Source organism: Xiphophorus couchianus, chromosome 9 (genome assembly GCF_001444195.1).
Source record: "Xiphophorus couchianus chromosome 9, X_couchianus-1.0, whole genome shotgun sequence".
Classification (NCBI taxonomy): Eukaryota; Metazoa; Chordata; class Actinopteri; order Cyprinodontiformes; family Poeciliidae; genus Xiphophorus; species Xiphophorus couchianus.
In genome coordinates, this window is record NC_040236.1 from 20835245 (window position 1) to 20860165 (window position 24921).

The 24921-nt window shown below is 42.3% G+C and overlaps 1 protein-coding gene and 1 long non-coding RNA gene across 2 annotated transcripts in view; one reads left to right on the forward strand and one right to left on the reverse strand.

Annotated features, from left to right (window-relative positions):
• Nucleotides 1-24921, forward strand: part of scfd2 (sec1 family domain containing 2) — a 125468-nt gene that overhangs the window by 53370 nt on the left and 47177 nt on the right. The window contains exon 5 of the mRNA XM_028028325.1: nucleotides 8839-9130. Within this exon, the coding sequence (XP_027884126.1) occupies nucleotides 8839-9130 (292 nt within the window). The remainder of the gene's footprint in view (nucleotides 1-8838; nucleotides 9131-24921) is intronic.
• LOC114151239 (uncharacterized) lies at nucleotides 1708-3466 on the reverse strand. The gene is made up of 2 exons (XR_003596904.1): nucleotides 2734-3466; nucleotides 1708-2075 (listed from the first exon to the last, which is right to left on the reverse strand). It is a non-coding gene; the product is annotated as an uncharacterized LOC114151239 (long non-coding RNA).

Below are 24921 nucleotides of genomic sequence, written 5' to 3' on the forward strand. Positions count from 1 at the left end.
GCGCCGCTGTAAATCTTTAGCCTTCCGACAATTTGGGTCCTCTTGTGTCTTTGTTGTATTGTTATTCCGACTCCAGCGTGTTATTTTCAGTGTGGGTTTCTCCCATTGCAGACACGGAAGAGTTGACTGACTGACGGATAAGTCAGAAAAGTGGTCACACTGCACACGTGCTAATAGATTTGTTGTAATAAGAAGTTCCTGTTTCTTCTGTACGAGAGCCGTTTCTGCTTAGTCATCAGGTTGTCCGGGTGAGAAAAAGGTTGAAGAAGACGAGCAACGACACAAGCCAAAATTGCAATCCGTAGGGTTCCAGTCGTGGTGTGTTTGGGCAATGCCTGCGGTCGCTCGCAATGTCATTATGTGTGGTGTAATAACAAACAAACTCCTGGCGATGCTACTTTCAGTCATCCGTCACTGCAAAAATGTCGACTTAATCTGCAGATGGTGGAGGTTTCCTCACCGTAGAAGAGGATTCAGTTGATTACTCTCATGCTCTTCATCTGAGGTTGTCTTACAGTTGTATGAGCAGGACATTTGAAAGAGGTTTAGTTAGGCAACTTTAATTATTATACTGGTTTTGCATAGGACTATGCCTGTCACAATAACAAGTTTTGCTGGACGACAAATTGTCACAGAACTTATTGCGATAAACGATAATATTGTTGTTTTGAGACTATTTTCAAGTAATGCAATAGTAATAATGCAGGAACACATTCTCAATGATCAATAAACTTTAAATTCTAATGGACATTTAAACACTGGAACAGAGAAACTACAAATTAAATTAATTCTAACGTCTCTGTAAACAAAATTATCTATCAAAAAAAAAGATAGTCGAGACCAAAGCACCGGGTTGAAGACTTTCATCATTCAGTTTTTAATAAAAAGAGAGAGAAAAGATCAAAACGATAAATCAAGCAAATGAAAATTATTGCGTTTCTTTTCATTTATCATGTGATTAATTGATTTATTGTTTTTTTGTGACAGGCCTACATGGGATTAACCAACACAATGAAGTAGGGCTAGGCGATATTATGCTATATAGAGCAGTTCTCTTCAATAACAGTGAATGGATGAAAACATTAACTACCTCCAACCTCACTTTAAAAAAAAAAGCAGAATATGATTGGCCGGAATAAATACTTCGCAGTCTGTTATATTGATGGTATGATTCCCCTGGACCAGATTTTCATAACTGCTTTTATATTTCCACTTTAATAGATTACGAAACCACAGCATCAGCAAATAAATGCATAAATGTCTGCTTTTAGTTTTTGAGAGTTATTGAACAAACAAGCACAGCTGAACATGTTTAGAAGTTCAAAATAACTTGACTTCCATAGTGTTTACTGAACTCAATATAATAAACTATTGATGACTCTTTTTTTTTCTTTTTCTTCCTCCTCAACCAGCTCTACTTCTGGCTGCCGGTTAAGCTTCGGTCTATCGTCCAGACCTGCAATGAAGCGTATAAGCCCAAAGTAGAGGATAAAGGTCATTTAATATATTACAAATATGAATCTGAAAAGTTTTTCCTGCATTTGTATCAGAACCATCTCTACTGGCATTGTGGCTATGTGGCAAAATGCTGTCAGTAAATCTAATGTCTCACTGACAAAAGTCGTGGATTTAATCTTTAATTATTTTCAAAATGAAAGATTCTGAAGATATGTAGATACGCCGATGTTACAAGAATAAATCGCAGCAAGTTAATAACTTTGATTTATTGGTTCGAATGCTCACCAGAGCAGGCTATCTCCTTTTTTTGTGTTTACAGTCACATTTCCGACATTCTCCATAAAGACCCGCACTCTTTTCACACAAGATAGAATAATAGCTGTTTAAAAGAATCCAGAGATAAACCAGGTTCTTTTTTTTTTCTTCTTCTTCTTTTTTTTTTCCGACTCTCGCTCATCTTAAGGCAAATATCCGCTCTTTAGATAAACAGAAATTTCCCGGCGGGCCCAGTTGTCGGATTTGTCCCCGTCACCACTGCAGGTAACGCTGAACCTGTGCCTCCTCCGCTGGGATCCTGTCCGTGTGGGATCGTGTTTCCCCCCCCCCCACCGGTACTCCTGGAGGAGAAGATGAGCCGCGCACATTAACAGCGCGTCTGGAAAATCTGCTGTGATTTTTACTTTTATTTTTTTCTAATTCTTGGTTCTGGTGTTGTTTACTTGTTCAGAACTCTGCCAGCTTCCCCGAGTCTGAGCACATTAGTTGTTTGTCTTCCAGCTGCTTTACGACAAATCAATAGCGAGCTTGCTGAACATGATTTAGAGTTGATCTTTAGTTGCTGTCTTCTGGCTTAAAAATGTATGGATCTTGCTCTTTAGAAGTTTGCCTGTGTGCCTTCCAGCTTTGCATGTTGTTATTTGTGAGTGCAAATTGGATGTGATTATATATTTGAAAATGAAGCACATGTGTGCTTCCAAAGGAATGTGAGAAACTTTTTTTTTTTTTAAGGTTGCCATGACAAATGTGAAGGGATGCATTTGCCTTGATTCATGTTCGAGGAGAGAGACTTTCAGTCAACAAGAAGAGCAAATCTGCGTCCAGTGTTGTTGTTGTTCTTACTCTCTCACAAACCTGGACCTCCAGTACCCATCTCGTCCCCTTTGAAGCCCCCCCACAGGACCCAGAAAAGGGGTTCATTGTGCAGGCAGTGAGCAACGTTAACGCAAGCGAGGCCTGCTTCTGGTTAGCGCACTGCACTCCGTCTCAAACACTCACCTTCCTCCAGGGGTTGCATCTGGAGCTGGTTTCCTGTTGAGCCGGGCAGAGGCGGGGTTTTGGCCCGGGCCTTCGATTGGGTGAGATGGAGCCCTTATGGAGCCCAGGGTGGTTGGGATTGCCAAGCGAAGATCTGTCAATCACTTGCACACAGATTCGAACCAGAACGCTGCGCCGGAGAGAACCAGCGTCGCCTCAGGTTTCCATTAATAACCTGCTGGTGCGTTTTAGAGTCGGCCTGTTCGGGGAACAAAGAGGACGTCTGTAGAAAGTTAGATTTTCCTCTGAAAACTTGGTTATTTAAAGCAGTGTTGTTGTCTAGTAATTGGAGTACCTAAAATTATCATTTGTGTGACCGAGTAATACCGCTGTTATGGTGTAATTGTGCGTAATGGTCACATTAGCATGGGGCTACATGGTCAGTGCATCCTGTAATTGTTATAAAAATAATGTTGTTTTCCTGCTATTATGGTAGGAACCTGCACTGCTCCCTGAATTCTGGACTTACAAGTTCTTATATCTAGTGTAGAAGTTTAAAGGTGTTTTATTTATAACTTACAGAAGTGGTTATGTGTTAACAATAGCAAAATGTTTAGTACAGGCTAGAATAGAGAAAAGTTCTATTAAAATACAGAGTTTGAATGTATAAATTAGATTTTCTATTCCATACATTCATTATGACAATCTTATATAGTGTAATACAGCATTATGAAACATAAACCATCAAAATAAGATGTCAAATTGAGGAAAACACGATAAACACTTCAGTTTACTGAAGTGAGATTGTTTGTGCTTAACCAAATGCCACATTTTATGATTGCTTACACTCCATACTGTTGCACGTTAATTGGATCCAGTGTAAACACGCGAGATTGTGTTCGTTTCTCCAAAATATCAAATTTAGCAATCTGCTTCCCCATCCGTCCTGATCAGAGCCATGCCTGTGCACCAGCATCACGAGTCGGGTGCGGTTGAGTTCAGCGCCGGGGTTGCTTTCTCTCTCGGCTTCCCTCGGCACAGAGCCTCAGTTCTGGAGCAAAGACTTCCATTTCCTGCTCTGGCGCCATGACACGCGGCTGACAGCAGCTTTTATAGGCTTCTTGAAGGGACCCAGTTGCGCTCAATGCTTCCTCTAGCATGTGAAAAGAAAAAAATGCGTGCATACCACACTGTACGCAGACTGTACAGTGCACAGAGTTTGGAAAAGCACAGTATGGTGCTTTTTGTAGAAGGTAATTCAAGATGAATGACACAACACTGAACACTGTGAACCTTCACAAATATGCCACCCTCCTCCAGCGCTAAGGGTCAGCTCTGTCTCACATCTGAGAGGCTGTAATGAGTTGTTGGACAGAAACGCGATGGGTCAGATCGCTTTGGCTTAAAAATAAGATATCTTCAATCAGTGAATTATCGGATCACTTAGTGCATGAAGCTCACGACAACAAGAGCTGTTTACAATATTCTGAGAAATGTTTGCCCAAATTACTCTACCATCTCCCTTTTGTTGTTTAAGTAAAGATGAAAAGTCCACCTGATGTAGAATAAATCAGTGCACTTTTGATCAATCTAAGTCATTTAGACTTTTAAACCAGAGGTGGTCATATGCAGTGCAGAGTTAGCTAAGTAGCCATTTAGCTATACGGTGATAGGAAGCTAGAAATCATATGCTAGCTTCATCGTCATTAAAGTCTGCTGGGTGCCAAAAATGGTGCTATGCCAGCAACCTGCAAGAATGCACCACTCCAGGTCAAAAACAACTAATCATAGCTAGGAGGAATGTCTTAGTGATGTCAATCAAACCTGTGTACATGCTGCTTTGTGCCCTAATGATGGAAAAACAACTTACCGTTCCAGGAAAACCATTTATCCGCCATCATCAGTGGCCATGCTAAGGTTTTGCTGACAGGGAGAAGCTGTAGCATAGCAGAGAGCAAGCGTGTGAGCGGTGCGTACACAAGCTTGATGGGCAACGCTAAGACCCTCCTCCTCCTGGCTCTGATTGGTAGTTTCTGACTGGACGTGTATTTCTGCAATTACTGCTGAATGAGAGCACTGGGAGCAGGCAAAAGAGTTCAAATTTTAACACATCTCTTACTATAGTGTCACAACAAAGTGACAATTTTAACAAATGTGTAAAAAAAAGAAGCATATTGTTTATGACAGTTACATAGTATTGCTTTAAAGTGGTGGAAACTTCTGCCATAGTTTAATAACCAAAAGGCATCAGTAAGCACAATGACCAGTCTTTATTAGTTGGCTAATTAAGCAAAAAAGGACAACTAAATAACTATTTCCTCCCTTGTTTCAAAATAAGAGTCTCAAACTCATGTCCATATCTAGGGATCATAATAATAGCGTCTTTTCAGTAAAGTCATCCTGTTAAATAGGTGGACTCTATGAAAAATGCCCACAGTTCACTTTGTTGCAATACCATGTAATGGACTGTCATGGGTAGATAGTGGTTTCTGTGAAGGGGTTGCAGCCAAAAACCTTAGAGGCCACAACAAAGTTAATAAGTCAAGAGTAAAGGCTCAAGGAACTAGGCTTTCTAACACTGAGAACATACTCTTTGTGTGCAAAGAGGTCCAAAAGGTAACACGAGCTCAGCTCTGCAGTGAAGTAATTTCTAACAAATGACTCCCTCCAAATCTCCCCCCTTTCAACTCTCTTTGTCACTGTTGCCCCATGCTGACAGCGTCTGATACCAAAGCTGCACGGCAAACAGAGCTTTCTGAAACGACGATGCTGTTTGCTGACCACGGCACGCTTAAGGATCAAATAAAAGTCCTCCAAGATGTGCTCAGACATGTTTGGGATGGATGAATGAAAGAGGAGATGGAAAAAAGGAACGTGCTCAGCAGCTCGCCGTTAAAACAGCCGCTAACGTCTTGTTTTTCCTCTCCCCTTCGCCGTCCGCCCCCAGAAACGAGCGAGGCAAAAGATCCCGAACATTGTTTGGCAACTCAGACGAGCGCAACTTGGAGAGGTATTCGATTTCACAACGCTTGAGAAGAAAAATGTGTGGTGAGATTGTGTTTGAAGAGTCCCCGAGGGCAAATGGTTGGCTGGAGCCCGAGGTGGGGGAGAGGCCTCGTTGGGGTTGAGCGTACCGGCAGAAACACCTCCCAGAGACGCAGCGCAGATCGATTATTCGAGCATGAGGTAAATGTCAAGAAGTTAGTATGGTGTTAACTTTATTCAGAATCATGCATTAGCAGTCAATAACGAGTACCTCTGTGGAGCAGTCGGGGCGTTCTGGGGGTTTGGCTGGACTGTATTGCATCTTTGGCTCGGTGCTGAGTTCCTGTGGATCAGGCGTAGTAGCCAATGGTTTTCCCACCACAACAACATCAGCAGCCTGTCATTCTCTGAGCCTATTTGTCTTGTTAAGAGGGACCACAGAGCTCTTCACAGAGCAATCCTACGTCTAAATAAAACGTACTACAGGGACATTTTGAAGCCCCGTCCGACTCAAGCTGACCATTAAGCTCTCAACAATCGTTTCCTTTCTACTATCGGCAGTCTTTCTGCTTGTTGTATCTGTTTTGGTGCTATTTCCTCTGAGCTTCATTATTCACATTTCACATCACTTGGTCAGCCTGCTGCCTGTTTTTCTATTCTCCGGTCACTCTTTCATTTGAGCTTCATGTTTTTCATCAGACAGATTAGGTCCACGCCCTTGTTTATTGGTGTATGAGCTCACCCTCGCTGTAAGAGTGGCCAGTAGCCTGTGAAGGATCTTGTGATCTATTGCTTGTTGGACCAGAGCCCCATTCAGCCACATTGCGTTCCCGACTACTTAGACCTGCAAAAGCATAAAAACAGGCCACTGCACCTCAACTTTGCCCCGAATCATGGGTCCGTAAGCATTTGTGCAGAAGTGCGCAGTGTTTGGGATACAGAGGGTTTCCAAGAAAATTAAACAGACGAAGGAAACCAAGTGAAGCTGTAAAATTAGCAAATGGAACAATGATGTCATGCACAAGTCAAAGGTTTATATCATTGTATTTTGTTGAATTCATCGAAATAAACATTTAATCTACATGAACGTTTGTCTGTTACTTTGTTATATGAACTGATTTCAACCTCAGTCTATATATGGCAAGCCGTAGTACTTAGGGTAAGTTGCATTGTGGGAAATTAGGTCAGAAAAATTTATTTTAAGTTTTAAGTTTTTTTTTTTGTTTTTTGGAGCACGTAATCAGGAAATGACAATATTGTTGACGATTGCAACAACAGCATTGGCTTCCACTAACCCAGATTTTTATGATTTTTTCATCATCATGATGTCACCACAACTGTTTTCAGCTTTAGGAACTTGGTCACAGTATCAGTGGGTGGGCATGAAGGGCAGTAACAGTTCAAATTCAAGCAAAATTTATCGAAAAGAGTTTTCAATCTAATTGAAGGCAAAAATGTGGGTTATAGCTAGAAGGTGAAAAGATGTCAACCTCTTAACCCTGATGTCGAAATATGTTTAAAAAGTTTTTCTGGTAGATGAAATGGGCTGACCAGTCCTGTCTGTCACCGTCTTAGTTTAGGCTAAATTCAGTCAGCATGCAGAGACTAAAACATGTTTGATCTTTTATGTATTTTTGCAGCCTAAAAACATGGACTGGCCAAATTGCTTTAGCCAAAAATATGTTTATGGGCATCCAATGTTTGAAAGGTTCATAACATAAGATGTTATCATAGCATTTGAAATATTTTAGCCCAACAAATATTACATCTGATGGGTCTTTTGTTTTTGCGATACTACACACATTGCTATATTAGCATTTAGCGTAATTGGCAACTGTAACTAAATTGTTTCTTTCCCACCACGAGAGTGTAGACCTTTAACTTCTTTCTGCCATTTCTAAAAGGCTGACAATATTTCCACATCCAACATCTTCCATAATGACAAAGACCAAAAACGCCACAGAATTAAAAAACGAGTTTTCTTGGATGCCTTCCATCTTACTGTTGAAAGTCTGGTGCTAACATGTCAAGGTTGTTTTTAATTTAAAAAAAAAAAAAAAAACCTCAAATAGCTATTTGTATAAATGGTTTAGTTTTTAAACACCTGTCATGATTCGGCGTCCGCCAAAACCTTTTGTGCGGTGTGTTCACTGAGCAGGATGATCAAATGTAAAGGTCAGATGGGAAACACTTGTTTTTGGTTTAGACTCTTTGATTTACGGTCAATAACTTGTAAGGTCATGATTTGAATATTTCGATAGATCAGTCTATGTTTTGCAGACTGGTGATTAAGTCACTAAGCCTTTTCTCCATGTTTTCATCGTGGAAGACAAAACAATGAACATCTTTGGATTTGAGCTTAGCAAAAGATCTGAGTCCTTCATGAGCTTGTTTGCACCATTTTGTGTTAACAGTTGTTGGGTCCACGTGTTTTATTGATATTTGACCGTGGAAATCAGTATTTTAACGGCATAAGTTAGTAATAATAATAATAATTAGTAATAATAATGATATATTAACAAAATAAATCTGTTATTTGGCACACATATGTGGTATTCCACTCGAGAATACCACATGCCTGCACCGCTCATAGAGCATCTTACAAGGGAAAGAAGGGTGTCTCTAGGTTGCTATTGACTCAGTTGGTGTTGGAATTAGCAAACAGCATTCCCATTCTCTACAAATCCAAGAAATTGTGGAGAAAACGGCCTGTGGGATTCTAAAGGAGGCAATTAAAGTGTCCAAGGACTGAGCTGGCTGTGCAGTGCAGCTCTGTTTTACTCCGCAACAACACCTGCAACAACATGACCTTCACGAAAAGTTATTGGAAGAAAACATTTCCTGTTTCCTTACAAATGAATATCTATTTAAAAAAGAGGGGGGACAGATTTTGGAAATGAGATCCTTTGGATTGATTCAGACTGAATAGGACATCCTGGCCAAAATTAGCAGATGTATGTTTATAGGAGACGTTGCCCAGATTTGCGTGTGAGACCTAATTTGTAATGAAATCTGTGACCTGGTTTTACCGACAAGGCTTTGACAGGGGCAGCCTTAACTTTGCTGCGCTCACATTTCCACGATGACCACATTGTTAACGTGAAACGCATCTGTGTGTGTGTGTGTTTCCCCGTGTCCTAGGCTCTTGGAGACAGCGACTTCCCGGCCGTGCTGAGGCAGCTGCTGCCCTTAATAAAGCCCCGCGGAGGCGAGGACAGGTCATCGTCAGGGTCGAGGCTTGGCCAGGACGAGTGCGGGCCGGACGAGCTGATCCTCCTCCTGATCTATCTGTACACCCTGGCTGAGGAGGCGAAGCACTCAGCGGACGGCGGGGAGGAGGAGCTGGCGAAGCTGGAGCGCGAGCTGATAGGAGCGCTCACGCTGGTCATCACCCAGGAGACGGAGCTCAGCCCGCTGCTCCAGAGCCTCACCGGTGAGAGAGCGCTCCCGCTGCCACACGTGGTTTATCCAGGTGTTAGCAGCTGGGTGTTTGTTTCCTCTTTCTCTGTCTTCAGTGCTGTTAATGGGAGGATTTCTATCAGTCTTCACACTCCATCCTTCTCCTCAGTTCCTCATGTCACATCTCTTAGGGCAAAGACACGCACACTTCTACGAGCTACACAAAAAAAGTCCCTTTTTTTTAGCATTGATAGCTTTAAACTCTAAACCCATGCTCTGTAACAGTAAGACATTTTGACATTTAAGCTTCTGACTTTTTGTGATTATTAAAACTAACTGTTTTTTCAGGGTGCATTCACACCAGCCATGTTTAGCCCGCTTTAATCAGACTGTAGTTTGTTTGCCTAGAAAGTCAGGTGTGTTTAGGGAAGGGTTAATTACACAATTGATCTCTGATACAGACAAAAGTGAACTACGATCCGCCTAATATCCAGGTACCTGTTTGGTTTGCCAAGGGGATCAAAGCTCCAAAAACAGGAACCGGCCTACAGCGCAGGTCATTCTCGCTCAATATACTCAAAACAAATGTGCTAGTGGGAAAAATAGCTTGTGGTCTTTTGCCAACGAGAAAAGAGAAATCCTACAACCACCAAAATCTGACACAACTTTGTTTTTTTATACATTTTGCAAAGAAGGCATTTGCAATCATTTCTTCTTCAGAGGTTTTTGTGTCGTTTATCCTCAGTAGTTCTTGGTGCAGCGCCACCACAGGCGATGGAGAGGGAACAGGTTTTTCATTTAGTTTGGTTTGTTTGACCCGTTGCGGCGTGGAAGTGAACGGCAGCCGCTGAAAATGGAACAAATGTTGCGATTTTAGTCCCCAATCAAACCGAGTCTACCAAACTATCGGGTGGGAAAACACACGCTTCTCCACAACTTTCTCCCTGACCTGCCTGCTAAAAATGCAAATCATGCAATTTAAAATTTTGCGTTAATTAAAGTCACGTATAATTTTCCTTCCATTCATAATTTTTAAAAAACCTTTAAACAAATTGGAAAAGAGCTCATTGGGTCTGGGTTGTTTTGCAAGGCGTTGAATTTGTTGACCAAGCGGTTGGTGAACTGTAGTGCAGATCAAGGCCAGCCCCTAAGATGAATGGTCCATCTGCCTCAGCACCACAGCCAGCGCACCTCCCTCAGAGTAATAGCATCTTTAACCTTGAGCCTCTAACATAAGCTCTCCTCCCCCAGCCGTAAAGTTCACAATTAATCCCACTTTTGGTTTGGGCTTGCACCATACCTTAGCACACGCCCTGAAATAGCACGCTGCGGCTTCGTCTTATATCACATCTGGGGTCACGTTGTATATACTGTAGGGGTTTGGTAAATCTTCATAGCGCGCTAATAGAGACGGCTGACCTCTCGCTATCCCACTTTTCTCCCCTATGAGAAGTCTCTGACTCTTCCTGTTCCACTTGGCTGGGTGCAGTTGGTAATCGAGGAGGGTGGTGGGGGTAAGTTCAAGCTGAGAGTTGTGGTTCATGTAAGAAAAAGGAAAACAAAAAACCCTGACTTTGTTATAAACACTTTGTTGGAAGGAAGCCCGCAACGGGGTGCCAGGTGTGTTTAAGACAGAATAAAGTCAACATGTCAGGGGAAACCTGGCAGTTTGTGCACTTTTTAAGATTCAAGTGTGTGTTGGCGTGCGTGTGCGTGTGTGGATGGTTTTATAGCGGCCGACAAAGCGCTTTGGCTCGAGTAACATGAGGAGGAGGTCGTCTGTCTCAGCATCCAGAGCAAAACATTGATTGTGACATTCCCCCCAATTAAAGGAGTCAAATAAAAACCAGACGCCGAACGGAGGTTGGTCACCATGAGAACGGCAATTCTTCCCCCCTCCGCTTTTCGCTTTTAGCGAGCGGCTCGAGTTTTAAGCGCACTGTGGATGAACTGTGGGTTGCAAACGGGGTGCAGAATCACCAGAAAAATATACAGAGAGGACAAAATACCAGAGGACAAACGGGAACTTGAGAATATAGGAAAGTAAGCATGACAGTGTAAGCCACCTTGTGTCTGCTAAACGTCTCCATCTGAGAACTTAGGAAATGATGTTGTTCAGACTTCCAGGCTCTGTTGTTTTTGTTTGCTTAGAGAGCTAGAGAAGCTTTGTCTAATTTACGTGTTTAAAAGCAACTTTCATGGTGTTTTGTTCTTAACTAATGCCAAGGTGTGGGATAATTTCACAAAGCAGTTTCCCACTTGAAGGAGAATCAGGTTCTGGAAATGCCCAAGTCTTACCCAAAACATGCGGACGTTAATCGAAGTTAAAAAATACATCAGATGTGTGTTGTCATGCTTGGTTACAAAAGACACTTCTTTTCAAAACAAAAGTGCTCGCATCTTGATTTTATTGAGCCTGGGTTTAACAAAAACAACATGGCTTTTAGGGTCCTATTGACTATTTCACTCGTTAGTGCGCTATACTCACATCAAACGACGAATTAATCAGGTAATCAATTGATCTGGATTCTTTTTTATTGATGTCACGTGCGGTATAGAGATATAATTTGTAAAGATATCAGAACGGAATAGTCTTAACATCTCTGGTATGCTTCTTTTTTCTTCATTTTTTCCTCTGTCAAAATGAGGTGGTGTTTTCTTTTTTTACACAACCTGCAAGACACAAATAACACTGATCTTATAGAATGCAGCACTGCTTCCTGTGCATTTCCCTAAATGCAGTGATAATGCCTGATGTTGGTGTGCTATATGCTTTATTGAACTATTTTAGAAATAGATCATCTTTTTCTGTACGTTTTGCACTCTCCCATAGCTTCATGAAATCACCCCAGCATCTAATGACCATGCCTTTGCATGTTTGCAGGTGACGTAACATTTTTACGTCACTGTTGGCATGCTTGCTGTAAGAAACCTTGGTCATGCTAACGGTGATTGGGCTTTTTAGCTTTTTTATTTATTTATTTATTTATTTTTTATTTAGCATTACTCCTAGCAGCAGTGCAGTGCGTTGTCAGGCAGGTCAATAAGTGCTGTAAGATTCCCCTGAGATCTCAAACCAAAAATTTAGCAATAGTCCTTTTTGTGCCCAACTCCGTAGTGTCGAGTCTTTCAGCCGGGGAATGTTACGTATATGATATTCTACAATAAACAATTAGAAATCTTTAACATAAACTATATGTTACTGCAACCTTTTCATCCAGAGTCCAAAATACAGTGAATTTTCGTTTTCCACGGAGGTTGAGTTCCAAAAAGAACCCGTGATAGGTGAAATCCGTGCAGTAGTTTCCTTTATTTTTTTACAATTATTATAAAGCATAATTACATACTCTACATTGAAACCAAAGAGCAAAGCCTGTTTTCAGACCTAAGCATTTTTTTAACAAATAGAACGCTTCCTTACAAATAACTACAGTAAAGTAATCATTTTAATCATCAATACGAAGTACAGTAGGGCAAACTGTGACTCTCGTATTTCTCTGTTGCTCTGACTGTGATGCTGCGGCCTGACTCCGCTCTCTAATGGCTTTTTTTTTCTGAAGCCTGTGGTGCAGGTGTGTTTTTTCGAGAGAAGAACGTAGTTATCGGTAGTTGTTGTCGCTCTTTTTTCTTCTGGGCAAAAATATTAGGCAAAATTTGACAAGCTGTATATTTAAATACCGTAACGTTATTGGCACACAGGTAGAGAAGAAGCGCGGAGACTGTTTAGCCAATCAGGACGCAGTACACAATGCACTGTGAAAAAAAAAAAACTGCACAAAAAATCCTCGAAGAAGCGAGGCCGTGAAAGGTGAACCGCGTTATAGCGAGGGTTCACTGTATATCAGCTCTCCATCCAAATCTGAAAATGGAGCAAAATTATTTGTTATTTTTATCCCCTTAAGCACTTCCAAAATGTTTACTTCAAGAGCATGACGGTGAGTTTAGTTCTTAGACGCACGGTGATGTGTCAAAAGTCAAAATACCCATTGAGTTGAATCACATTGCAACCTCAAACTTTAGTATATTCTGTTGGAAATGTTTGTGATAGACAAACATAACTAGGAGCAAAATTATTTTGTTTTTCTTTTCATATAAATACAAATCTAAAGAGTGTGGCAGGCATTTATGTTCAGCCACCCCAGTCAGTACTTTGTGGTTATTGTCTCTAAATGCTCCTGTTTTGCATGTGAGAAATGTTTCTCTTGTGCCTTTAAAATCTGCATTTTAACATCTTTTTCTTCTAAGCGGTGGTTCTATGCTTTTGCTCTGTCTTTCAACCGTTACTTCAAAAGCACTTTGGGTTTTCCTGCGTATGAATAGTGCAAGATAAATCAAAGTCACTTTTTTTTTTTTCATTTTCATCTACACACCAAAAAAACCGAGGGAAAACCCAGCCTACCCCAAAAATATTTCAGCATATAGTTCCCAGGTTTACAATGCAGTGCTGCATGTTTATAACCGAGTGTGTGAAACTTGCTGTTGTGTCTTTGTATTGTTGTCTCAGAGTATGGATGTGATTAAAGGGCTCGAGAGTATTTATCCAAGAAAATGGTTCTGCTCATTGCAGACTGGGAAATGATCTCCCAAAACCAAAACGCTCCACAGCCGACACCACATGTGGGGAGAGCCCGATTGGCTGCGGGCGGCGCTGCACAGCCAGAGCGAACGACTGGATTGGACGAAGAGCCGGGACTGCTCCCCAGAGCCGGGCTCTGATTGGGCCCTGCTGGGCTCTTCAGCGTACAACGCTGCGGTGTGTGTGATGTGTGCAGGTTGTAAATAGCTCCAAGCAGTTACTGTTAATTCCTCGCTCAGTTGTGGGAAAAAACTACATTTATGCTGGTTGGAATAAAAACAAAACAAAAAAAATCCTCAAGCTGTTTTATAGATGCACTTCCTGTCGGGCCTGGTATAGCTTTTGGTAGAGAATCAGTCATCAACCCTGATTTTTTAAATTCTCCCATTTTTGTTTTTGTTTTGGGGGGATGAGGGGCAAGATTGAAAGGCTCAGCCAAAGGTTTGTAAATCCCCACCCTTGGACAGCTTTCAGGGCCAGGAAGCTGAATCATAGCTCTTGCTCTTGAAGTGAGTGGGTGTCGTTCTGCAGAGGTGAGACTCGAGTCTTAACCCCCAACTGGTGCTGATGCTAGTGTTTTAGTCAGTACGCTTACAAGTGGGGGGGGGTTTAACGGGAAACGCAATGGTTTTTCATCTTGTTCTTCTCTTTCTGCGTCAGCCACTCCTCGGGTTTGTTATTCATCCTGTCAGTGGTGTATGCATGGGGTAAGAAACGGGGGAGCGAGGGGAGGGGGATGCAGCAGACCTCCCCAAATGCAAATGTTTGGGTTGGCACAGCAACATGAGCCAGTCAGGGGACTTGAAAAGGGATCACACATAACTCTTGCCACCAACTGTCTGCCTACTTTTTAAACTTTTCTTCTCTTTGTTTCTTCTTTTTTTTTTCCAAGTGTCTGCATCTCTTTTCTCACCCCTTCTTATTTCTCCTCCCTCTCCTCTCTTGGTAGGCCCCAAAGTAGAAACCCGGCAGCCGGGGAAGTGGAGCATAATCTCGCCTAATGATTTTGCTTTATTAAGCATATTTCCCCTGTTGCACTTGCTTATAAAATTAGTTGCAATTATTTTTAATTGGTGGTCTTTCCTTTACTTCCTCCTCTGTTTGAACAAACAAGAACAGATACTCACTACGAGAGAGAACAGTGGACCCGGACATGACTAAAGTTCCCAGTGGCATTGGCGCCCCTCCAGTCCCTTCATCACCAGTTTGCTTCATCAGACAGACTGATGACGGGGAGTTTTAATTAACATTGTCTCTACTTACTTCAGAGCCAGGGAGGCCTGGTTAACAGGCAGGCCACACGCAGTTGGTGGCTGGATTGGATTAATCGTATGGCTGATTGTTGTAAAGGACCAAACTCAAATCTGTCATCAGTTGCTGTTTGTCGGTTGTGATTTGTAACCAAAGTATGTTGGGAATCTGAGGAAGTTAAACTACATTGGATTAAATAAAAATAACAGTAATCTCGTAAAATCAAGCTAACGGGTAAATCCTTGCCAGGAAGGTCGATGTTAACAATTTATTTTGGATCAATTTATATTTTCTTCATATCAATTCAATTAAAAAATGTAATTGTTTCCATTTGTCTCAAATGGAAACGTCACATTTGGTGACGTGAATTAAACACCTACTTACTACTGATTAAACAAACCTAAACAACCGAGAATGAACCAAACAACACTAAAGCAAACCTACATGATAATATATTAATTGCGCGTTCACACCAGCCCTCTTTAGTCCACTTTAATCGATATTTACTTTGTTTGCATAGAAAGTCCGGTGTGAACGCGCAATTGAACTCTGACACAGACCAAAAAGCAAACTCTGGTCCGCCTTAAAACCTCGGTCTTGGTTCGGGTGAAGTTAACTTTGTCGCAGTTCGAATGCACATGTGGATGGACGCGGACCGAAGACCACTCCAAAAGCAGGACTGTAGCGCTGGGCATTCTGGGTAAACCAAAACAAACACGAGAGTCTAGTGCTAGCAGGAGAAATGGCTTATGGTCTTTTATCAAAGACAGAAGAGAAATCCTACAACCACTAAAATCTGATGCCACTCCGTTTTTGTTTGCATTTTGTGAAGAAGGTAGTTGCACTCACTCTCTTCTTCAGACAATTTTGTATTATTTCTCGTGTGGCGCCACCACACGAGACCGGGGGGGGCAGGTTTTTCAAAGGGTTTGGATCGTTTGACACAGTGCAGTGTGAAAGCGAACCGCAGCACCTGGAAATGTTGCAATTTTGGTCCCTGGTCGAAACAAGTCTACTGGACTATCAGATGTGGAAATAACAAAAATCTCTCTCTTAATCTAAGCATCATTATAAGGTGTCAAAACACTAAGACTGTATGGTGAAAAGGCCAGATCTGTTACGTCAGGAAAATAATGTGCATGGCCTAGATTGCAGTCTTGAAAGCAGGTTTAGAACATTTTTACTCCAGCATTTTCTTAAATGTTTTGTTTTTCTTGCATTAGTGGACTTCATTGACAGTTTTTAAACAGGAAATTGGCAGAGAGAGAGAAGGGGCGGAAGAAGAGCAGCAAATGAGGATGACTGCCTCAAAGACTATAGCTTCTGCATATGGGGAGCTGCACCATGCGGCGCTTCCTTCCACAGAAGTTGGAAATGCAGAGTTAGTAGAGAGAACGGTGCTCATGTCACCCCTACTTCACACCTACTCATTAAATCAGCCCTGTGAAACTTTGGTTGCAAGTTCAGCAACCAACTCTCTGCTCTGGTCTTTTCACAATAATGCAGACTGATAAGAAAGTGTGAAGTACATGTCCAATCGGCAGTATCCTTAATTTGTTGGGCCATTTAGCACTCGGCAGCAAATACACACTGTACGAAGCTCATGAGCACTTCTTCCATCTCCGCTGGGATTTGGACCGAAAAGCGACACCGTCACGATCCCCCACTGCGCTTCATATACATTTTCTCGTTTTACCAAATCAGTGGCAGGATGCATACCAGAGGCACATGCGGCCAGGCTCCAGAGGGACCCTAACAGAGACGGCGGCCCCTGAACCTTCCACACGCGTCAGTGCACGCCGGGGTCGAGCGGTGACCCCTGGATTGGAGGGTCAGGAGAGGAGTCTGGCCAGTGTTCCTCTTCCCGCTCATCCTCCATGTCTATGACTCCTCTGGGAAAACATCCCTCTCCATCTGTGTTCATGAATTCTCGCGCATACTTGTGTTTTTTAGAGCATATATTTCACAAATCATCCCGTCATCCACTCCTGTTCCGTATTAAAAGGAGCCTGAGGTAAAAGTAGAGAGACGACAGCAAAGACTCGTCTGGGCCAGGTCTGTTTTGTCGGGCTGTTTGAGAAATAAGAAAAAAAAAGTCTTGCGAGGTCTGACCAGAGAAGGATCTCTGAACAGGAAAGAGCAGTTCACTAAGTTTCTCTGTGTGTGAGTCTGTTTTTCAGCAGACCCGCTTGTTTTTTTTTTTGTTGTTTGTTTTACGGTATATCTGCTTTTTATCTTTTAGTGCGGAAGGACTTGTTTACGTTTGAGATTCCAGTTAGCAGTGAAAGATGACCTGTCCTAATGTACCCGCTTTCCTCCCCAAACTGTCCCCGTTCCTTCTCCCTCCGCCGACCCCATCCCACACTCGCCCCATCCGACTTCCTCCGTCAGTATTTTTCTCTAAATTCAGATAAACTTTTTTTCTTTTCTTTTTTTTTTCCCTTTGGCCTCATGTTCCCTTCGAACCTTTCTCCTACTAACTATAGTTAGTAGGAGAAAGGTTTTTCTTATAAGAAGTAGAACTTTAAATGATAATCGTGGTGTTTTTTTTAGATTTATAATGAAAATCTGCAGTTGGCATCGCTCTTGTTGTCTGCCTCCCAAAAGGACAACAAGAACAGAACGATGCTCCCCGTAATCACATCCTGTACGGCTTGTGGGACTTTATCGAAGTCCTGAAAGCGAAACGTGTTCGTCCAGTTCTCTCCTGGGTGGAGAACTCCTCCGTGGCCTCGGCACCAGATGGAAGCTCTCCTGGCGTTCTGAGCTGGCCCGGTCATTTCCTGTCAGAGGTCTGGTGTTAATCAAGGCCTGAGCCAGCAGAAACGCCCCCAACTCCCCTACCTCCACCACCTCCTCTTTTTTATGGCTTGTCTCTTTTCCCCTTTTCCCTCAGTTTGAAGGCAAAGAAATACATTTTTCCTCTCTCCTCTCTGTCTTCCCTTTAGTTTATGCTCCTTTGTCTTATATGCTGCACCCCAGCTTTGTTTAGCAAATGACAGATCTCGCTGTAGGCGGTTGTAAATTGTGCTCCATGTTATCAGAGTCACTTCTTAGAACTGCAGGTCCAGCCTGATAGAGACAGATAGGAAGGACTGAGCAGAAAGGAGTCTTTCTTAACTTCCAGTCTGGAGAGTCTGGTTACGTCCTGGTGTCTGTTTGCGTCTTCAGGACTTTCATGGACCCAGTAACAGATAGGCTTATCTTCCTGCTCCACCTACTCCGCCGACCAGACACAGACCCTAAAGCAGATGGGGTCCTCCAGGTTCGCCTCCATCCCTCTTGCATTGGGTTCCTGCTCAATCTTTCTTAAACTGGTCTACGTGCCTCATCTCCAGTTCAGATGGTGATGGTGACACATCACTTAAACTTTTCTGTTACAGGCTCTGCACTTATGACACGTCTTATACTTTAAGGTCCATTCAAAGGAATTTATCAGGACAAAGGGAGGGGGGAAATCAGCTAAACTGTAAATAACTGTAGGATTGAAACTCTGGAATATTTCAGCAGCATGTTTTTTTTGGGGGGGGGGGGGTTTCCCCCTTTTGAAGGTTATTTTTTAATCTGCATCAGATCCAAAGTTACCTCGTAAATAGTTTAACAGCTCAGTAAAACTAGCCTGGCCATTGCCTTCCTACGCAATTCCGCTTGATTCTCATCCCCTTTCACTGCTCCATCTGAGCTTTCTCCCATTGAGCTGAATACCTCTGGCAGAATATCTAACGAACCAATCAGCGAACAGAAGGAGGAGCTGTGAACGATAATGTCAGTGTTCTGCACTGTTTCAGAATCGTAGTGTGCCTGTGGTTTTAGCGATGGCAGCGGAGGAAGTGAGTGAAGCCATTCAGTCCACGCTTCCAAATGTTGGATTAGTCTTAACAGCCACTTCGCTGTGATCAGCACTTCTCTGTTCGTAGTGGGGGATGGTTGTTTACAGTGCAGGCAATTTCCGGTAAGCTTCATAGCGTAGAACTGCCACATTACATAAGTCGCGGGCAAACTTGAGTGATTGGGTAAACTTACAAACTTCAACAGAGTCTACACCTCCAGGAAGCAATCGTTTCTTAACTGAGAGTCCAGACCCTGTAGAAGAAGCAACAAGGGGCTAGTTTTTACCAGGCTGCAGTAAAACAGGCCAGAGAAATGTATTTTTCTAAACATCGTTCAAGAGAGGGTACATAATGGAAGTGTTGCTGATGTTAAAATGGAAAGGTTTAACATCCCCCACCCATATTTAGCATATCCACAGATCTTCTCGTTTGGAAGACTTATTCTGTATTTGTAATTACCTAGTTGCTGTAGAGATGTTTGATTTTTTTTTAGGTTGTGTGGATTTAAGTCCCATTCCCCCCCGATACGCCCCTAACTAAAACCCAACCGTCTTCATAAATCTCCTCATTCTTAAATGGAGTCCACTTTGTGTGAATCTGTATGAAGCTGCTCTGCGAAAGCCCCAGAGGTGTGTTACAGAACATTAGTTATGTTCTTAAAAAAACCAAAGGAACACAGCAAACAAACACTTCTTGTCTGCCTGAACACATAATCCCCAAGTGGAAATATGGTGGTGGCACCATCATGCTATGGGGATGTTTCTGTTTGAGGCAGGATGGATGAGTCTGGGTAGAAAACAAGACTTTGGACTGAGGAGGTTCACCTTCTAGGAGCACAACCCTACAAATACAACGCAAGCTGTAATGAAATGGTTTAGGTTAAGGCACATTCATGGGTTGGAATGGCCTAGTCAAAATCAAGAAGTAGATCTGGTTCTTTGTAGTAAGACTTGTAGTAAGACAAAGATATAAACAGGACAAACCTTAGCATCCATACCATGACATTTGTGGTTATTTACTGTATTGATAAACTAAATTAAGTCAGATTTCTTCCTTGTCTACCTGGAACATATGTTCCCTCAATAAGTGTCTCTGCCTTTAGCCAGGAAGTCGTTAGGCGATCAGGTAAGTTCGTACCGACGTTTTCTTTAAATCTACACTGACGACTACTTCTCAGACTCTAATTGAAGTTGATTTTAACAAAACTTCATGATTGTTTTTTTTTTAATAGCTGGTCGAGGATGTTACCCCTCAATTTTTTTTTCAAATTAACATTTTTTTGGCTTCAGATTCAGTGTTTCATGAAAGTAGAAACTTCTGAATGACGACAAACTGCATCCAATAGTTCTGAAATGGCATTGGACATGAGAAGAAGGAAGTAGAAGCAATCAAAGTCGATTGATTGCTCTAAACTGAACCATAGGGGTTATTTAAATGTTAAAGATCGGATAAAACTGTCCTAATGTTCCACTTTTAGAAAAAAAAAACCAGTGACTTCAGTCTGATGAAGTACAGGCTCACTATCGTTTAAATCCAGCTGTCAATAGATCCTCTTTCCTCATCACATCTTCTGTCCTCTCCTCCATCTCACTCCACCTTATCTTCTCTCATATCAGTCTGAGTCTCCATCCCTCTTACACACTTTTTCTCTCATGCACACACACACACACACACACACACGCACTCCAAACTGTTCTTTGTTGCCGTCATCCCGGCGGCGTCTGCTCTGCGTCAGATAGCTCGGCGCTATCGCATCCGATTCCGCCGCCCTCGCTCCAGGTACACGTCTCGGGCGGAGGGATGAATGGGCCGGCTGTTCGGGACGCTCCTTCCTTCTCCGGCTCTTGCATGACGCGAAACATTGAAGCGAAGAGCAGAGTCACCAGCGCATCCAAAGGCGCGGGCGTACAGACGGTGATAATGACGGGTCTGCAGGGAGGGCTGCTGCCATGTAAACTTAAGCCCCCTACTTAAAATAAACACACAAATACACCAACTTTATAACGGCCCCCTCCTTACCCACTTTGCTGTAAAGTCACCATTTATAATTGTACACTCCCCCAGCTCCTCCTATAGCATCTCTGACCCAGAACATACAAACTCCAGTCTGTGGATTTTTTTTTTTTTATTATTATTATTTCCTTCTCCATACTGCAGCTCCAGCCTGTCTGCAGAAAATCTGCCCAGTAGTGAGGGTGTTATTTCCAGGATGGGATGTATGGGTTTCATTTTCTCGTTTTCCTGTTTTTTTTTTCACATCTCCCTCCCTCTATGGAGACTTTTTCCTCACATGTTGCTGCTGGAAGCGTTCGACGCCCTCTCGCTCCAGAGTCTCCCAGTTGTTCACAACAACCTCTCCCCTCTAATGAAACACTTATATATGGTGGAGTGTTGACAAAGTAACATTAGAGCTGTGATGTCTGAAGCTCATGTTAGATGTGTGTCATACAGCATACACTGACACAGCTGATTATCATATTTGTAAACTTACTATTAGAATATACATTTATGCCTTTTTTTTTCTTCATACTTCCTTCCTAAAAGCCAGGTGTTGTTTTCATATTTTTAGGGTTCCTTTTGAGATCTTCTCCAGGCTTGATTAACTCTTTCCAAATTCTTTAGCTGCTCTTTCACACATCTTTGAATCATACTGGGAGAGAGAAAACTTTGACCACTTTGTTTTGCACAATTTCGCAATTGAATCACAAGATCACCCGGAGTTCTGTTCCGCTCATCCCTCTGCTTCTCTGTAGGATTCACCAAGATTCCCAGGGCCTTTGGCAGAGATGCAGGCCCACAGCATTCCTCCGTTCTTAGCAATGAGCTTTAGCTGTTATTCCACATGTTCTTAGTTTTAAACCTGTGGAGCATAAATCATTGCCTAAGGCTAGAATTCTGGTGTCATCCAACCAAAGTGCATGATTCCAGGTAGAGAGTCGATCAAACGCCAAACCTTTATGTTTGTGTTGGTAGGAGAGGAAAGGCCTTTTGCGGACAGGCCCCCTAAACAACCACTTGGCATGTAGATTTGCGTCTTATGGTTGCTATGGAGACTTGAGGACTCTAAGTTCTCCAACTGTGAGCGTCAAAGATTTTATTTGCCCCCCACCCCGACCATCCTGCTGACAGGATCATCTTGTCCTATCTCGTCCTACCTTTTGTTACAAGCTCCGTTTGTTTAAACATTTTAGTTTTGGCTCCGACTGTACATACAGTCACAATCAGCGAGTGTTTTGACTTATGAAAATCAACGAAAAAAAATAAATCAAGAGAGGTCTGTAAGAAATGTTGCATTTCAGTATGTCTTAAGAGTTATAATTTAAACATCTTAAGTCAAATAAAGTGCAACTTACAGACAGATTTTTTGCACATTTCTGTTTTTAGGAACAGCAGTGAATTTATAGGAACATATATAGTTTTATAACTTGGTCTTTTCCCCCCACAGATTAATAGTACTTGTAGGTTGTTGGGGTTTTTTTTCTAAAAGTTTCACTGAGATTGTTTTTAAAAGGATGATCCTGGTGAGGTGTCTTGTCCTTCAGCTGATGCATGTGCTGAATTCCAAGTTAACCAATATTTCTTACCAAGGTCAAAATGAAAACATTGCAAAACCTTGAGGCAGTTAAAATAATATTTATTTAGAGCGCAAGATCTCTGGTTGCTTCCACGATAAAGGAATGAGGCATAATCCAGATTTTATCTGGATCTATTTTTGCTAAAGTGCAACCAGATTAAATTGAATTTATTTAACATTTTGACAGCAGGGTAAACTTATTCCTGCCTTCTTGTGTGGATGCATTGACACAAACACACACACACACACACACACACACACACACACCCACACCCACATGCAAACATCTGCTTCTCAGGTGGGTGCAGAAATCCCTTAGTGAGGCCTCCTAGCATCTGCACCAATTAGGAGTGTGAACACACACACATACACACACACCGGTGCACCCCCACACTCTCACCTGATCTCAGTAACTTCCTTTGCCGTCCGTGTGTCTTTAGTCGTGAGAGTGATGAGTTCTCAGATGGGATCTGCGAAGGCAGATTAGATTATTGTTTTAGAGGGCTGGATTAGGAGGTTTTTATAACTCGTCGTGTTATAATAGTCTGCGGTCAGTGGTCACACTCTATATCTCATAAGTACATTTGGTGTTTTTAGACTGTTGCATGAAAACTCGGGCAATTAAGTATATATATATTTACGCAATTTGGAAGATTGAGACGTTCCATTAAACGTCCCGAGGTCAAAAATAATGAGTGGTCTGAGTTCGCCAGTGGTCAGCGCAGCAGTAGACTTATCCACCCTATAATCCACTTTGATGTGGACCTAAACCCCAGCAGGACGTGATGTTTGTGTAGGATGCCTGCCTGGACGGATAAGTATATGTGTGATCCCGCTTCTGTGTCTTTCCGAGAGTTCCACATGAGGCGGTTCCGAATCAGGAAGCGGAGACGTAATTAGAGGGATTTGACATCTGCGAAAGAAACTTCCTGAGATAGGAGGCTTCCTCTGTGTCTGAGGGTCTCGCCTCCTTATCGCTCACTGTCTGCCTCCTGCACCGTTCTATCTCACCGATGCCTAGGCAGATCAGCTCTGCACATCTAATTGGAATTAAAATTCTCACCTAACATTTGTCATATCAAGTCTCGGCTCTGCTTCCTGTGCGGCTACTTATATATGCAGCGTTTGGGGGGAATTGTAGTCTGCAGTTTTACAGAGAAGTAATAGATTCAACAGTTTTGAATGACAAACGTAACTTTTGATGAACTGTTTGGTGCTGTGAGACCTCTGGTGGAGCTAAAAAAAACAGTGTCTAATAAGCACTTTGCTGCAAAAAAAGGTTTTTCCATTGCAGATTTGTGAAACGCACCAATTTTGATACGGCTGAAAAACCACGTTATCCTAGCACAAAAGTATTTTTCAAAATTGGCATGTTTAAATTCACCAAATTTATTTCCGTAATTCCATTTTGGTAATTTTTATGGTGAATGGAAATGCAGCTACTATTTATTTAATTGTGCATATTTAACCTGGAAATTTTAGTTAATCAGATTAATAAGTTTGTTGCCAAAATAATCCTGGGAAAGACGGGGCCCGTTATACATTAGGATATTAACAATACCTCTTTTCTGAAAGAGGAAAGCTACCAATGGCTGCCTTTAGGGCACCTTTCCTGATCGCCAAGACGCACACCGCCACTGACCTAAAAAGGGAAAGAAGACTTGGCTGCAATCTACCCAGAGCTGAATGCATGAGTCAGAGGTCTGTGGTTTCCGTTCTGTGTAGCAATGACCTGAGTCATCTGTGCAGCGATGACTCAGGTCTGGAACTTTTTAGGCATGTGGATCAGCGGTGTGTTAAGAGTAGATGGAACTAGGCATGCGATGCAAAGAAAGCCCACGCACGGAGAGTGAAGGGACTCAGTGATGCTCTGCAGCTTCTTCCTCTGGCAATGAAAGCTGGTAAGTGTTCTTCAGAGAGACATTGTTGGGAAGCAACTCTCTCTGTGGCAGTTGTTTTTTTTTGTGAACAGCACCTTGTGGCTTGAACCTGAAGGTAGATGTTCAAGTAGTTTTTGTCCAGGATGTGTGGGGCCTGCAGAGATGCACTCAGTTGTGTAGAGAGAGAAGTGAACTGAGGCGAGAACACACCCCTGGGGGACGCCGCCGCTGATGGCTCTTGCTGAAGTGCATCTTCTCCCACTGAAGTACCATCAAATTGTGGGTTTGATTACAGCTTCCTCTAAACATATTGACATGCCTCTTGGCAAGACATGAAACCCTAAATTGGGTAGACTAAGGTTCTTCAGCAACATTGACCAATGCTTGTGTTTTGCTGTGAAATTCAGTCAGATCATGGCATAGCAGCCAGTTGGTGGTTCAATCATTTTTAAACTGCAGTGTGACGAAAGGTGTGATTTTATGTAAATTACTTGAAGATAATATTGTTCTGACTAAGCCAAGACATTTTATTGATACAGAAACCAGAACAATCAATGCCTTCAACAATGCAAACAAAAGTACAATACTATTGCAGCTTATCCAGATCAGTGGTTCTCACTTGTTTAGATTCCCCTGGCATAAAATACACAAGGGGACCTGCAACTGTGACTGTAGCTTATTCTATCACACAAATTATGATAAAAACCAAATAAG